The 16,915-nt window shown below is 40.1% G+C and overlaps 1 protein-coding gene across 1 annotated transcript; it reads right to left on the bottom strand.

Moving 5' to 3' along the window:
• Positions 1-1,550: 1,550 nt before the first annotated feature.
• On the bottom strand, positions 1,551-6,926 carry LOC119744395 (collagen alpha-1(X) chain-like). The gene is made up of 3 exons (XM_038220305.1): positions 6,815-6,926; positions 2,754-2,821; positions 1,551-2,378 (listed from the first exon to the last, which is right to left on the bottom strand). Exon 3 carries the CDS (start codon positions 2,376-2,378, stop codon positions 1,551-1,553), a length of 828 nt encoding a protein of 275 aa, XP_038076233.1. The 5' UTR covers positions 2,754-2,821; positions 6,815-6,926.
• Positions 6,927-16,915: the final 9,989 nt, after the last annotated feature.

Here is a 16,915-nt window from a genome sequence, read left to right as displayed (position 1 = left end):
ACCAAATTAACTATATTTCATATAAAAACAATATGTTGCACCAAAAATAATATTGGACAAAAAGTCAATTTTATGAGCTACTTTTAGATGAAAAAAAATAACTCATATTGCTCAGTCCGTTCAAAGAATATCGCCATTTAAATGCAATGACCCTAAAACCTGTTTTGTACAAAAAAAATTAAAAAGAGGCAATTTATTGTGTATTTATTTACTGTTTGGAACAACAGAGAAAACGACACATTTCTTGTTTCAACAACTGTCACTGTAGTACACAAAATCTTTATTAACAACCCTGGTAAGGCAAACAATATGATTTATGACATCTACTTTTTGTAAAGACGGACCTTCAAAAGGACTTTGTTGAATATTTTTAACTTTTAGTGAGGTTTTATCGGTGGTGATGTTTAAAGAAAATTGTGAGGACGATTTTTAAAATTGCATTTTTAAACGAAAGAGGTTTTATTATCATTGTGTTTAAATGGCGATATTGTTTGAAAGGATTCAGCAATTTCAGTAATATTTTCATCTAATAGTAGTTTATGAAATTGGCTTTCAAGTCATTATTATTTTCGGGGCTTCATATGTTTTTAAATATGAAATACAGTATTTGGGGTTTGTGGGTTCCGTTTTTCCGACTCACCCTTATTAAACTATATTACAAATATTTAATTCCACAGTAGATACAAATATAACTGTTGTCAACAGTTTTAAAGCATACTTATTTAACATTTCTAAATATTCTTCTACGAAAAAAGCTAAATTACAAGCAGTCACATTTTTAAAAACCTATTGTCTATATGGAACTGTGCGGTGCAAATGTAAACAAATACATTATTTATTCATACATGCATTTGTTAGTTCCCGATTAGATTATTGGAACAGTTTATTTCTTCTTTTTTGGTTCAAACGATTACCAGCTAAGAAATGACAACATACCAACAATGTTGCTGCAAGACTTGTAATTGCTCGAGAAGGATAAATCGTCATGAAGACATGCATAAGGGTTGAATTCAAGATCCTTAGACTTTTCAGACTTATCAGTCAAGTTGATATCAATTAATGAGTGTTACATTCGCACTAATGGCTATGATAGGGTTAAGTTCAACCGTCTTGAAGTTCGTCCAAAGCCTGACAAGGCATACGGTGTTCGTGCTTTTACCATATATGCATCTGTGGAACAGACTTCCAGCTTATGGAGAAAGATTTATGATTTTTTTTTTTTTAAATCACAGCTTAAATTAATTTCATAGAAAAAAAATTAAGTATTATTTTTATCTGATTTTTAGTGATTTTTTTTTTTATAATTAGTTTTACTGTCATGTAAACCGTGTTTATATTTTAATTTACAATGCTATACATGTATTAATAATCAACCAGTTTTATCATACCTGTTTAACGGTACCTTACTTATCGACATTTTGTCGTCATTATTATTATGACATTTCTTTTGATTCATTAGTTATTGTTTCGGCGAAATGGACAGCGAATTGATTTTTGCAGCACTGCTACTGTTTGATTTTTGTGTGGTGATAATTTGTTAATTGATTTATTTATTCGGGGTAAAGGAGGAAGCCACTGAATGAGGTGTAGTGATAGATGGACTGACTATACGCCCGACCGTACACAGTCAAATACACTGTGTCTTCTCGCTGCAGAACCCGAACCGCGCTACCTGACAATTGACCACGTTGATTTGAGTTACCATGGGTAGTGATCACATGGTAGTTATTTTTAACAAGATGGATGTCAAGGTAACCGCTGTTGCTATGCTTAAGAACAGAAAACGAAAATACGTAGGTGCCCGGCACATTACAGGTGAACGTACCGGTCTCGAGATCGAAGCTGGTACCCGGCAGAAGGGTCTCGGTCTGCTGGAAGGGCAAACGGGTGTCGTGACTCGTAGAGGTATCCGAGGGGCTCGTCCTCACCACGGTGAATGCCACCTGCTGGTTGGAGTCGTCTGGTGTCTCCCCTGGCTCACCCTTCTGACCTTTGACACCAGCCTGACCGGCTGCTCCAACAAGACCCGGTGGGCCTCTCGGACCTATCTTGCCGGGCAGACCAAGCCCATCATTACCTTTAGACCCAGTGTTCCCAGGAGTTCCCCGCTCACCCATAGGCCCAATAGGGCCAATCTCACCTTGCTGACCTGCATCGCCCTTTGACCCCGGCTGACCGTACTGCCCCATCGGTCCTACTGGCCCAGGCAGACCTGGTATGCCGGGTATTGCAGCAGGTCCCTGGCAGCACTGCTGACACACCTGAGACGCAGGACCATCACCGTCCGAGGGAACCGGCCCAGTAACGGAAGCTCGGAGCTTGACAGAGTTACCCAGAAGGAGGGCGATTGACAGAATGGTGGCCACGCAGATCTTCATCTGTTAAGAAAAGAATAAAGGGCCTATTTATAAACCTAAACAAAAATCAATACGAAACAATAAACATGTTACATAAACTGAAGGATTTGTCTAAAAGACATGTATGACTACAAAAGAATTGTTGAAGAATCATTATTCACACAATGTGTTCGGTGTGATAATGGCAGTGGCCTGTTCGGGGGCACGGGGTTACAATTTTTGAAAATTCGGGTTGCAATGACAACTGTGGCTGTGGGCAATCCACAAATTGGGCTGGTTATTACTTTTGCCCGCTGATAAAAGTTAGCAAAGAAGACCCATTAACATCAGGGTATTTTGGGACGGCGCGCTCTTTCCACGGTCATGATAGAATCAATTAAATATCCCCACACTGACCTCGATGGTTCGCTCTTGAAGACTTGAAGATCAGGTCCAAGAAAAGATCAGAAGGAGTTCACGGTAAGCTGAAAAAAAACAACGAAAACCGGCAGCGTTTAAACTTGAGTAAGGAATGAAATAATGTTATCATCGATTTGAATAAAATTGTGAGCTTTTTTTTATTTTGACAAATCATCATTCTAAAACAGGAAAAATAATACACTAATAAATCATGGAAAAATTACATATTATTTGAACGGTATTTTCCTGGCCGAATACGTCCAGGAAAAAGCAACATGCTTTAATGTCGCTTCGTGAATTTTTTTTTGGGAAACTGAATGCTTCATAGCACCAGCATTCCATTGTACCAAACAAGGATGAGCATTTTTTTAGGCACTTATAAGTCATTGAAATTTTGTGAAAGCATAATTATGTGAGTTTTAAAAACAGCAAGTTTTGCATCGTTACTTTGCATCGAAATCACATGTGCTTTGGATTTCAGTCCCGCTCGGGAATTAAACTTCATGCATACGTTTACAAAATGTTACACATTTTCAAGAAAATCGGGCAGTGTAGCAAGATTAGTGGCGGATCCAGGGTGCGGAGGGGCGCCCTCCCCTCCGGCAGTGACCGAAGCACATCCCCCCATCCATTTAATATTTTGCAGCATTTTCCCGATTGATTTTTTTGTTTTGCCCCCACTCCCATTTAATTAACAACAGTATGATTTCACGCCTGTCTTTTTATTTTTCCCCTTTTTTTCTCCTTATTGTTTGCATGTCCGGGGGCAGCAAGCGCCCAATGCCACCCCCCCTCTCGCAACGCCCATGAAAGCTGATGCTTCAAACTTGGAAGTCGGACAGCTAAGTAGACGGTCCGAATAATTTGTACAAACATCAACTCTTAACAGGATTTCGAGAAATGAATCCAGCCAGATAAAGCAATTTGAACTTTAATTACACTGTGTGTGTAATAATGATCCGGTCCGTTTGTATTTGCGCCCTCTAGTCTCTTCTAACCAGTGACACTTGTATCGTGCAATGCTTGAAAGCATGAGGGTCATTCCATGTCAGACCAACGCACTTTTTTACCTCATGTCTTCCGATTTTGATAAAAATTGCTGTGCTTGTAGGTCCTGATGAGCAATGAATACACACCAATTTAAGCCCGATCCGACCTACCATATGGTCAGGGCAGAAACCACAAAAAACTGACATTTTTAGAGTAAAATACCATCCTTACGGTAGAAATATGTCAAAACCATGTCAATTTTCATCAAATATATGCAAATTTGGTATCAAAATAATAAGAATTACATGCTCAAATCAACTTTTTTGTCAAAATTAAATTTTGTGAAAAGTAGGTCACGTGACTTTAAATATGTTATCGTGACCTTTGACCCAATTTATGTACTAATGTATCATTCCGAAAATCAACAAACTGAAAATGACTTAATAGAACATGTCTTCCTTTATCAGAATCCACTAAAAATCAATTGGGGTCTTTAAAATTTACAACTTTATGACTTTTTTTGTACAGTTGGTAGGTTACAAAATGAGTCAATTTATAGATTTTACATTAGAAATCCACCCGCACAACTTACTATTCTGTTTCTAAAGCTACTTAAATTAATCTTGGTTTGGGAGTTTCTCATGTTTAGGGATAATTAGGTATAACCAGACTCATTATATAGATTATCAGCAGTGGCACACCCATGATTTTGCTTTTTTGTGTTAGGAGGGGGGCTCATAATTTGTTTGTTTTCAAATTTCTGTAAAAGATTAAAAAAAAAACCCAAAATCAAACAAACAAATTGACAACCTTGGGGGGGGGGGGTCCAGCCCTCGAGCCCCCCCCCCCATCGGTTCCAACGATAATTAGTTATCCCACGAGTGCGCTGTGAATTGAGCCCCCCCACCCACCCACCCTGGGGTGTCACTGATAATTGGTTATCCCATGAGCGCGCTCGGAATATGAAACAATGGAATGCTGCTGTGACCCATATGCCACCCGAACTTTGATTGCGATATTGAGTATTATCTTTAAGCAACCTTGAATCCTAGACCCTGATTAGTCCATCTACAAGTATAGCAACAACAGTGTGATTGGATATAATACTGCACAGCTATATTGTGCCCCAGATATCGATTGTACATGTACAAGTATGTATTGTGTTCTTTTTATTTGCTGCTGAAGGGCCGATACACTATGAACCTACATCCCTCACCACGTACAATGTACGCATTCGACGTCAAGTTTGCTTTAAGATAAATTCGTTATGGCTCGTGGAACATGGGATAATGCAGTGCGTCGGGTGGCATATGAGTCACAGCAGCATTGCATTGTTTCATATTCCAATATTCCAAGCACGCTCGTGGGATAACTAATTATCAGTGGCACGGGGGGGGGGATCGGGGGGGGGGATCGAGGGGCTTGAACCCCCCCCTCCAAGGTTGTCAATTTGACAACAAAAAGCTATGAATCCCCCCAAGCAAAATCCTGGGTGCGCCACTGCTGATAATTTATATTATGAGTCTGGTTAGACCTCATCAGCCCTGAACATGAGAAATTCCCAAACCAAGACTAATTTAAGTACCTTTAGAAAAAGAATAGTAAGTTGTGTGGGTGGATTTCTAATGTCAAGTCTATAAATTGACTCATTTGTAACCCACCAACTGTACGAAAATAGTCATAAAGTTGAAAATTTTGAAGACCCCAATTGATTTTTAGTAGATTCTGATAGAGGAACACATGTTCTATCCAGTCATTTTCATTTCGTTGATTTTCGGAATGATACATTATTACATAAATTGGATCAAAGGTCACGACAACATTTTTTTCACAACATTTTGACAAAAGAGTTGATTTGAGCATGCAAATTCTTTTTATTTTACTACCAAATTCGCATATATTCGATGAAAATTGACATGGTTTGACATATTTCTACCCAAAAAGGTGGTATTTTACTCTAAAAATGTCCGTTTTTGTGGTTTCTGCCCTGACCACATGGTAGGTCGGATCGGGCTAAAAATTGTGTGCATTCATTGCTCATCAGGACCTACAAGCACAGCAATTGTTATCAAAATCAGAAGACATGAGGTAAAAAAGTGCGTTGGTCTGACATGGAATGACCCATGAACGTTCAGGCCTATATAGTGATCAAACCGGAATGGCGCACTGTGAACTAGCGAAAAGTGCAAAAGGTATTGAGATTATCCCAATTTTCAAAAACACAACATACGACAGGATGTTTGAGATGTCCCGATTTCCTTGATACATTCTTCCGTGGCCAACTTCCGCATAACCTTTAATCCTGAATTAGTTACAGTGATTGCCGGAAATTGTGATCGCATCGCATCGGGATTTTATGTCTGATACAATAAACAAGAAAATCCAGCAAGAAAACAACGCGGGTTATTAATCATAATGATATTATGGGTCAGGTGTCAGCTTTCGCAAGATTTCTTTCTTTGAACACAAAAAGGTTTAAATTTGTCATCTGAAAAAAAATGTGTAAGTGCGTGAACTTCAATCAGAATAAGGAACTTGATGTAATACACTCTTGAAAAACCTACAGCCAGGTTTGACTGGAAAACTGGCGAACCTGAATGGCAATACAAACTACAAAAATTCCATGAATTTATAGTTTTTTTTTTTTCAAGAACTAGATAAACCAGTAAGTATTTGGGCAATTACTGTGCGTCGAGAGTGCACTATGATGGCAATAGCGGAACTATTGTCAGACAGGAATTCCTTATTTTGAACAAATATAAAACCGAGATTATTTGCTCTGAGCTATTATTGCCTGATTTTGGCCTTAGAAAATGGTGGTCTGAATCCGCATCAACTGTTCAGACTAGAGCTAATTCAGTGGTATTCTATGCAACATTATACCTGGTTATGGTTCAAGCACCAATATCGCATGATAAGTTATCGAATTACCGTATAGGAACGGGATCATCATGGTCTGAAATATTTATAGCGCACTGTTTTGGCTAAAAGTACATTTGTGCCAATATCATATATCAAAAAAAAAAATCAATCCCGAAGTAAGCAGAATTATCGTTTCAAACACTCACCGTGCAATTCTTGTTCGATCTTGTAAACAGTTCTCTCGGGTTGTCGTCTGAACGTGAACATTAGCTGCGGTCGTTGTGAGGAGTGAGCCGGCAGCTTGTGACTTAAATATTGACGTCGATTTCCCAAGCAGTGACTGAGGAACTTGCAAGCCCGGTTTGTGATTGGCCCCTTACGCGCTGTCAATCACACATCACTGACTCGCTCCATATTTGTGAGACGGAAATGATATTAATGTTACACTGCCACACGTAAAACCCGAAGCTTGTATCACCGACACTCAAATAGACGCATCTAATTGGTGGAATGATTGTATGGATGTCGGTGACACATTCAAACACGTGGATTGTGATTGGCACCTGTCAATCACAGACCACTCACTTGTGGTCACCGACTTGTTCGGTGACTAACTCTGATTGGTGGATAGAATAATGACGTTCACCGGCCATACGGGATTCAATCAGTGTTTGTTTTGCGCTTTGTGTTATTTAATGGAGCCACGCATTTGGTGGCTAGTATTCTTATGCAGTGATAAAAAAACCGAAGATGAAATGAATTCAGCTTTTCAAAAAAGTAAATAGAACTTGAATATATTGTGTGCATTATCCGGTCCATGTACAACTGCCGCCCTGAAAGTATAATTATTTTGCAGACTCCAGCCGTTCCCGAAGGCAACTTAATTATAACTATTCATCTATCCCCATCCACAAGTCAAACGCGCGCTCGGCCAGACCAACTTCTCGGCATGCAATTGACATTGCACCTGCAGAACCACCTCCACGCTTATTGAGCCCAACCTATACCAAAACCAATCACAGATTATGCCAGCCCAATCTTGACCCTCGCCCAACCAAATCCATTCCAAAGCTTAACTGTTTCGATCCATCCATTTGAAACAGTCTTCTTTCCTTAAAAAAACCCCAACCTTCAATAGCCTTTGAACGAATCTTCCTAGGAACCCCCGCTCTCATCATCCCTTCCACCCACGGCGGATCCCGAACCCCAAATGTATGCTAAGGCGGCTCGAGACCGGGGGTGGGGGGGGTTGTTTATTGAATGCCAGGGCTCTGTTGTTTTCCTTTCCATTAGTATTTCCATTAAGAGGAAGAGGATAAGTAAATCGATTTTACAACAGTCCTGTCGTCTATTGTAGCTCTTGTAAAATAATTGATTTTTCCCCAATTGATGTGGCTGCTTTAATTCGCTATAAAGATGCTGGTAGACAGCGGCGTAGCCAGGTTGAGTGGGGAGGCTGGGGTAGGGGTGTAAGGGGTGGGCTTACACACACAAATAGAAAAAGAAATGTCCTGCAGTCGCCCCATCCCCCCCCCCCGAAATAAATAATTCCCATTGACCATGCGGTTATTAGGTATAACAGAAACTGCCCCTCCCTCCCTCACACTGTAACATCTTGCAGCTCCCCCCTCCCCATGGCTTCACTGCTGCTGGTAGACCGGTTCCGGTTTCCTATATTATGGAGTCTAAAAAAACGGAGGTGGGGACCCATGCAGTCTACACCGCAAGAAACGAATAAATGTCAGGCCACAAATTAATTAAATAAATAAAAACTAGAAAATATCAGCAGTACCGATGTAGCATGTATTTAGGTTTTATGAAATACGGACTCATTGGTGGTATTGCGCATGCTCATGCATAGATAATTAGGAGAGGGAACGGTCACTTGAGATGGTTTAACCAGTAAGAGGGAAAAAGAGTCCGATTTTTATACGAGTCCGATTTTCATATGACACCGGGTTATGAAGCATATTTCACAAACAAAAGAATCAACGTTTGTTATCTACTCTATTTTATTCCTCGGAGCATTCAAAACGGCTGATTGTTTTGGTCGGCGTCTCATGCACAAGAGAATAACTTTTGTAGCCCTAGAAACAAATCTCGTGGAAAAAAAAAAAGATGGGGCTGTAATAAACTTAGTATTTACCACGTTAACGTGTTTTGGGTTAATTTCCCAGGTGGATTTCATTTAAGTTTCTTTACTTCTTTTTCGCTACAGTGAGAAGGGGCCGTTTTGTTGTCCCAAAACATGACAACGAATCCCGCCTATTTTTCTCCTTTGTAGTCGTTGCAATGGGCTTTTTATTTGATGACAGGACACGTGTCACAAAAATAGCCTGATTATCAACATAAATCTTGAGTTTTTTTATTTGTTACCAATAAATTAAAAAAATGGGAAAAGACATGGTTTATTTGCTACATAAAAACTCGCAAGTTCAAGCTTTCAAAAATGATGGGATGGGCTAAATGTTTGACAATCCATCACGATAACTTTCTCTGCACGTTACTTCAGTGAGGAACTAAGTAGAAAATACATTACAAATCGCTAATATCGAAAGTGATGTAGCCCTATCGATCGATTACCAAAGCTTCACGGTGCTATTAAAACAAACCATTCGTTACACACAGGTCTACACCCTTGGCTATGTCAGGTTCAGCATTCTTAATATTAATACTTCTTCCAGAAGGCACACGTTGAGTCTTTTTAAATACTGCTAAGAAGAGGTCTTTAAAAACAAATACAACAAAAATGGTTAGATGCAGTGCAAATTTCAGCTGTTTATATAGATGTTATTTTGTGAACACTGCAAAATTTACAAATTGAAGGCATTTTCTGGTTCTTATACTTCTTTGTATCGGACTCTTTTTAAACTTTTCCAACATCTGTAAAAACATAAAAAATATAAAATACATTCATAACTTGTCTTTGATAATTGCATATTCTGCTTGTAAAAATTGAGTACACAAACATCTGAAAAGCAGAGTTGGAAATAGCCAAATATCTCTACAAAGTAACATCAAATCATGAGCCACTTCAAAATACTATTAATAAAGCAACACTACAGTTCAAACTCAAAACTTGCTGAGTTTGAACTAAACTCTAATTACAAATAGTGTATGCAAACAGTTTTTTTTTTTCAGAAATAACGCATTTTATATCACATAGGGATACACTTCGATTCAGGCCGTGGTTCACAATATGATAAAGGTACGTAACGTCACCCATTTATATACAATACATTCGATACCAGGGTGCCCTTCAAATTGTTTTTTTTTTTTCCAGCAAGAAACAAAATCTTTCCGAGGATTAATGATATCGGGGCGAGTCTCCACCCAACTAAGAATAACCCAACCGGTGCAGAAATATGTAGGTCTTACAAAAGTCATAACTTATTATGCATGTTTACATAACAAAAGTGAACAAATAACATATTTTCTCAAATATTTTATTTGTTCACATTTTTATTAAAACTTTATTTATAACGATATTTCATGCCACAGTGGATACAAACATAATTGTTGTCAACAATTTTAATGCATTCTTGTTTAATATGTCTCAAAACTTTTCTACGAAAAGCTAATTATAACGAGCACTCAAAATTGTAAATCTATTGCCAATACGGAACTGTGCGGTGCAAATGTAAGCAAATACATTATTTATTCAACCATGCATCTAAATTCTCGATTAGATTATCTGAACAGATTTTTATTTCTTCTTTATTGATTCATATGATTACCAGCTTAAGAAATGACAACATATTTAGAATGCTGCTGTCCGACTGGTTATCCCAAGAAGATAGATCGTTAAGCGGACATGCATCCATACTTCAGGAACTACATTGGCTCCTAGTTATAAATACGGTAAGGGTTGAATTCAAGATCTTGTGTTAGTTTTCAGAATAATCCGTCGAGTTGAGATCAGTTCAGGAGTTTAACATTCGCAATAAAAGCTGCGACGGGGTTAAGTTCAGCCACCCTAAAGTTTGTCCAAAGGCTACCAAGGCATACAGGGATTGTGCTTTTACCATGTATACATCTGTGGAATAGACTTTCAGCTTAATTGAGAAAATTTAATGAATTTGGAATTTTTCAATCAAGGGCTTAAAATATTTCCTTCTAAAAATTAGAGTTTTATTTTTATCTAATTTTTAATGATTAAAAAAAAAGGAGTGTTGATGTTTTGTAAACCGTTTTGATATATCAATGCTAAACATGTATTTAAAATTAATCATTTTTGTCATACCTGTTAATGGTACCCATAGGTTATTATTATTATATTGAACATTATTTCTGTTAAATCATTGGTTATTGTTTCGACAAAATAAAAACCAAACATTTTGTTGGGGGGAGGCACTGCTCCTGTATATTTATGCGTAGTGATTATTTATTAATTAATTAATTGACTCCGGGTAAAGGAGGAAGCCACTGAATGATGTGTAGTTATAGGTGGAATCACTATACGCCCTACCGTACATGGTAACATACACCGTTATCTCCACGCTGCAGAACCAGCACCGCGCTTCCAGACAACTGACCTCGTTGATTTACTTGACCATAGGTGGTTATCACCTTGTGGTTGTTTTTAACCAGATTGATCACAAGGGTACCGCTGTTGCTATACTTAAGAACAGAAAACGTAAATACGTAAGTGCCCGGCACACTACAGGTGAACGTACCGGTCTCGAGATCGAAGCTGGTACCCGGCAGAAGCGTCTCGGCCTGCTGGAAGGGCAAACGGGTGTTGTGACTCGTAGAGGTATCCGTGCTGATCGTCCTCGTCACCGTGAATGCTACCCGCTTGTTGGAGTCGTCTGGTGTCTCCCCTGGCTCACCCTTCTGACCTTTAACACCAGTTTCTCCGATTCGTCCAACAAAACCAGTTAGCCCTCTGGGACCTATCTTGCCGGGCAGACCAATCCCATCATCACGTTTAGACCCAGTGTTCCCAGGTACTCCCCGCTCACCCATAGGTCCAATAGGGCCAATCTCACCTTGCTGACCTGCATCGCCCTTTGACCCCGGCTGACCATACGGCCCCATCGGTCCTACTGGACCAGGCAGACCTGGTATGCCGGGTATTGCAGCAGGTCCCTGGCAACACTGCTGACACACCTGAGACGCAGGACCATCACCGTCCGAGGGAACCGGCCCAGTAACGGAAGCTCGGAGCTTGACAGAGTTACCCAGAAGGAGGGCGATTGACAGAATGGTGGCCACGCAGATCTTCATCTGTTAAGAAAAGAATAAAGGGCTTATTTATAAACCAAAACAAAAATCAATACGAAACGATAAACATGTTACATAAACTGAAGAATTTATCTTAAAAAAAACATGTATGACTACATAATAATTGTTGAAAAATCATTATTCACACAATGTGTTCGGTGTGATAATGGCAGTGGCCTGTCCGGGGGCAAGGGGTTACAATTTCATGAAAAGTCGGGTTGCAATGACAACTGTGGCTGTGGGCAATCCACACATTGGGCTGGTTATTACTTTTGCTCGCTGATATTGAAGCATCAAATTTCCGTGGGCGTCGCAATATCCCCACACCGACCTCGATGGTTCGCTCTTGAAGACTTGAAGATCAGGTCCAAGAAAAGTTCAGAAGGAGTTCAGTGTAGGCTGAAAAAGACAACGAAACCGGTTGAATTAAATTGTGAGCTTTTTTTATTTTGACAAATCATCATTCTAAAACATGAACAATTATACACTAATAAATAAGGGACAAATTATTATTTGACCGGTATTTTCCTGGCCGAATACGTCCAGAAAAAAGCAACATGCTTTAATGTCGCTTTATGAAGTTTTTTGGGGGAACTGAATGCTCCATAGCACCAGCATTCCATTTTACCAAACAAGGGTTAGCAATTTTTAGGCACTAATAAGTCATTGAAATTTTGTGAAAGCATAATTATGTGAGTTTTAAAACAGCAAATTGTTCAATTAAATAGCTCTTTTTCCCGTCAATTGCACACTTTGCTCATTCAATATTTGAATACTTTCTTTCAAAAACGCATAAAAACGGGCAAGCATTTATAAAGCCAGTTGAATTTAGCGAACGATCAAAACATTTAAGGGTATCTTCGATATAGGCGTAAGAAAAGTAGGCAATTGACGTTACTTTGCATTGAATTTGTTGTGCTTTGGATTTCAGTCCCGCTAGGGAATTCAACTTCATGCATACGTTTACAAAATGTTACACATTTTCAATAAAATCAGGCAGTGTAGCAAGATCTGTGGCTGATTCAGGGTGCGGAGGGGCGCCCTACCCTCTGGCAGTGACCGAAGCACATTTTCCCCAAAATCCCTTTATTTTGCAGCATTTTCACGATTGATCATTTTTTCCCCCACTCCCATTACATTAACAGCATTATGATTTCACGCCTCTCTTTATTCCCCCTTTTTTCTCCTTTTTGTTTTGCAAGCGCCCCTCCCCCCTGCCCCGGCCTTTGCGACGCCCACGGAAATTTGATGCTTCAAACGTGGAAGTCGGATAGCTCAGCAGACGGTCCGACTAATTTGGACAAACATCAACTCTTAACAGGATTTCGAGAAATGAATCCAGCCAGATAAAGCAATTTGAACTCGAATAAAATTGTGTGTGTAATAATGATCCGGTCCGTTTGTATTTGCGCCCTCTAGTCTCTTCTAACCAGTGACACTTTTATCGTGCAATGCTTGAAAGTATGAACGTTCAGGCCTATAGAGTGATCAAACCGGAATGGCGCACTGTAATCTAGTGAAATGACACAGTTGAAAAACAAAGTGCACGAGGTATTGAGATTATCCCAATTTTCAATAACACAACATAAGACAGGATGTTTGAGATGTCCCAATTTCCTTTATACGTTCTTCTGTGGTCAACTTCCGCATAACCTTTAATCCTGAATTCGTGATTGCCGGAAAAAATGTAGGCCTAAGCGCATCGCATCGGGATTAATATGGTTAATACAATAAACAGGGAAAACTAGCCAGATAATAAAGGGGGTGATTGATCATACTGATATTATGGGTCAAGTGCCGAGATTCCACAAGATTTCTTTATTTGAACACAAACAGGTGTAAAGTTTTCATCTGCATAATATTGTGTAAGTGCGTGAACTTCAATAACAAAAAGGAACTTGATGTAATACACTCCAGGTTTGACTGGAAAACTGGCGAATCTGAATGACAATAAAAACTATAAAACTTCCATAAATTCATAGTGTTGTTTTTCACAATTCAGTATTTGGGCAATTACTGTGCGTCGAGAGTGCACCATGTAAGTAGTAGTAGAAGTATTGCCAGACAGGAATTCCTTATTCCGAACAAAATAGAAAAAAAAAAACACGATTTTTATTCTATAGCTTGTATTGTCTGACAATTTGGCCTCGCAAAATGTTGGTTTGGATCCGCATCAACTGTTCAGACTAAGAGCTAATTCAGCTATAGTCTATACAACATTATAGCTGGTTATGATTCAAGCACCAATATCGATAAGTTATCGAGTTACCGTAAGGAAACGGGATCATCATGGTCGGAAATATTTATATCTCGCCGTTTTGCCTATGAGCAAATTTGTGTCAATGTCATATATCACCAAAGATCAATCCCAAAGTTTGCAGAATTATCGTCAAAGATTGTTTCAAACACTCACCGTGCAATTCTTGTTCGATCTTTCAAACAGTTATCTCGGGTTGTCGTCTGGACGTGGACATGAGCTGCGGTCGTTGTGAGGATTGAGCAGGCAGCTTGTGACTTAAATATTGACGTCGATTTTCCCGAGCAGTGACTGAGGAACTTGCAAGCCCGGTTTGTGATTGGCCCCTGCGCGCTGTCAATCACACATCACTGACTCGCTTCATATTAATAAGACGGAAATTATGTTAATATTGCATTGTCACATGTTAAGCCCGAAGCTTGTATCACCGACACTGATATAGCCGCATCTGATTGGTGGAATGAGCGTAGGGATGTCAGTGAAACATTCAAACGCGTGGATTGTGATAGGCACCTGTCAATCACAGACCACTCACTTGTGGTCACCTACTTGTTGGGTGACTAACTATGATTGGTGGATAGAATAATGACGTACACCGGCCATATGTGATTCAATCAGTGTTGAATTTGCGCTTCGTGTTATTTAATGGAGCCACGCATTTGGTGGCTAGTATTTTGTAGTCAGTAGTTAGCTTGAAAAGAAAAAGTAATTAGGACTTCAATATATTGTGTGCATAATAACAGGTCCATGTACAGTTGCCGCCCTTTTACGATGAAGTACACTTATTTTGCAGAACCCCGCCGTTCTCAAAGGCAACTTAATTATAACCATTCAACGTGCGCTCGGCCCGGCCAACTTCTCGGCATGCAAACTACCTTGCACCTGCAGAACCCCCTCCCCGCCTCCTCCGCTTATTGAGCCCAACCTATACCAAAAACCAAACACATAATTAGGGAAACGCCAATCTTGACCCTCGCCTGATCTAACCTAATCCAAAACTTACCCCAACTGTTTGGATCTTACCATGTGTAACAAACTTCTTTCCTTAGGAAACACTAGCCTTCAATAGCCTGATCTCCAAGCCAAGCACGAATCCCCATATTGAACCCCTACCCCCACCATCCCTTCCCCCTCCTAACCACCCTGGGCAGCCAACAGCGGAACCCAAACCAATATGCTGAGGTAGAGAAAGGGGTGCTTATTTAACAGTCGTGTCGTGACATTTGTTTTTCGTTTGGTAAACTATCGAGTGGCACTGTTTTTAGTAATATTCATTCATCAATTTTATGCTGATGACAACTAGCAGTTTTCCCCGCTAAAATAGGCCAGCCTTAAAGAATACCTACTGAGAACGTTTGAAAAGACGGTGGCCCATATTCTACCGAAAGTCCAAAATAATCACTAAGTGTGCCCCTGAGTGTGCCTGATTTCTAGCGGAACAATACTGCCCACAATTCAAAACAGTACATATTCTTATACCTGTTTAGCGTGTGTCGTTTTCAAACCTAGTATTTTTGAGAGATATTACGCTGCGAAGTATTACTCATTGGCGTGGTTCATTAAAGGGACCTTAATTAAGACTTATCATTTTCTGGAGGAAGCATTCAAAGAGTTAAGCGCCTACCTCGAATCCCAGGCAGGCTGAGTGGTGAGGCACGCCCGTCCTAGCTTTCCAGGTTACGCCACTGAGTTTGAAGTGACGTATTGTTTCTCATCATCCGGCCGGGACCGTGAGTTTGACCACGATTTGAACGTACAGCAATAATATTTTAAAGAGGATGTGGAATGCTCGAAGACATTTCCGTCATTTTTCGGGTATATGTAGCCTAAGGTGTGATGAAATAAAAACGACTATTGTTTCTGTCATGAAATGAGTACAAAAAGTACTTTTGAGAGCTGTTTTTCAGGTCCAGTTTCGTCTGGAACGTGCAACTGTGTAAATGTCGTCGTTGCGGGCAGCAAACAAAACACAGTAAATCGTGACGTAATAAACAGGACTCCCGATGCACAGTAGCATACACGAGTCCTGTTTATTACGTCACGATTTACTGTGTTTTGTTTGCTGCCCGCGACGACGACTTTTACACGGTTGCACGTTCGGGTCGAAACTGGACCTGAAAAACAGCTCTCAAAGTACCTTTTGTACTCATTTCATGACAGAAACAATAGTCGTTTTTATTTCATCACACCTTAGGCTACATATACCCGAAAAATGACGGAAATGTCTTCGAGCATTCCACATCCTCTTTAACTGAAATAAATCTGCCATCGGATATTTGAAAATCACGGGGGGGTGGGACAGCTATAATTAGAGGCAAAGAGGACAGAACGTCCGTACTACGCCGTCTGAATTAGGAGCTGGCCGCCTGTTGAATGCGCAGACCTTTTTTTTTTTTACTAAATCGGGTACTCAGACCTCACCGCTACACTTGTCAAACGACCCTGCCCCTTACATATCTGCACGTAAGCTGACGTGGGTTCAACTTTCACCCTATCCAGCCTCTCTCATTATTTTTTCCTGACTACATTAAACTAGCATTTTGGGTGACGTGGGTGACTTGTGCGTATTAAAAGCGCTCGCCTCTCACCAAGGTGACCACGGTTCGAATCCTGGCCGCGGATCACGTGTGAGTAGAGTTGTGCGTTGGTTCTCTCCTGTGCCACGAGGGTTTTTTTCCCGTGGCCTCCGGTTTTCCTCCCTCCGGAAAAAATCAAACACTTTCGATCTCAGGCTGTGCTCCATGGTCATATATGGGTCGATGTGGTCGGCAGCCATAGGCGCCTTCACGTGCCAACGTCCCGACCACGTTGTAGCCGCGTCCAT

This window comes from Patiria miniata, unplaced genomic scaffold, assembly GCF_015706575.1.
Source record: "Patiria miniata isolate m_02_andy unplaced genomic scaffold, ASM1570657v1 HiC_scaffold_7, whole genome shotgun sequence".
NCBI lineage: Eukaryota > Metazoa > Echinodermata > Asteroidea > Valvatida > Asterinidae > Patiria > Patiria miniata.
This window is presented reverse-complemented; position numbering and strand designations above follow the sequence as displayed.

Bases quoted from the DNA above. Each gene is read 5' to 3' on its own strand.
- LOC119744395 (XM_038220305.1), bottom strand. From the start codon at position 2,378: ATGAAGATCTGCGTGGCCACCATTCTGTCAATCGCCCTCCTTCTGGGT.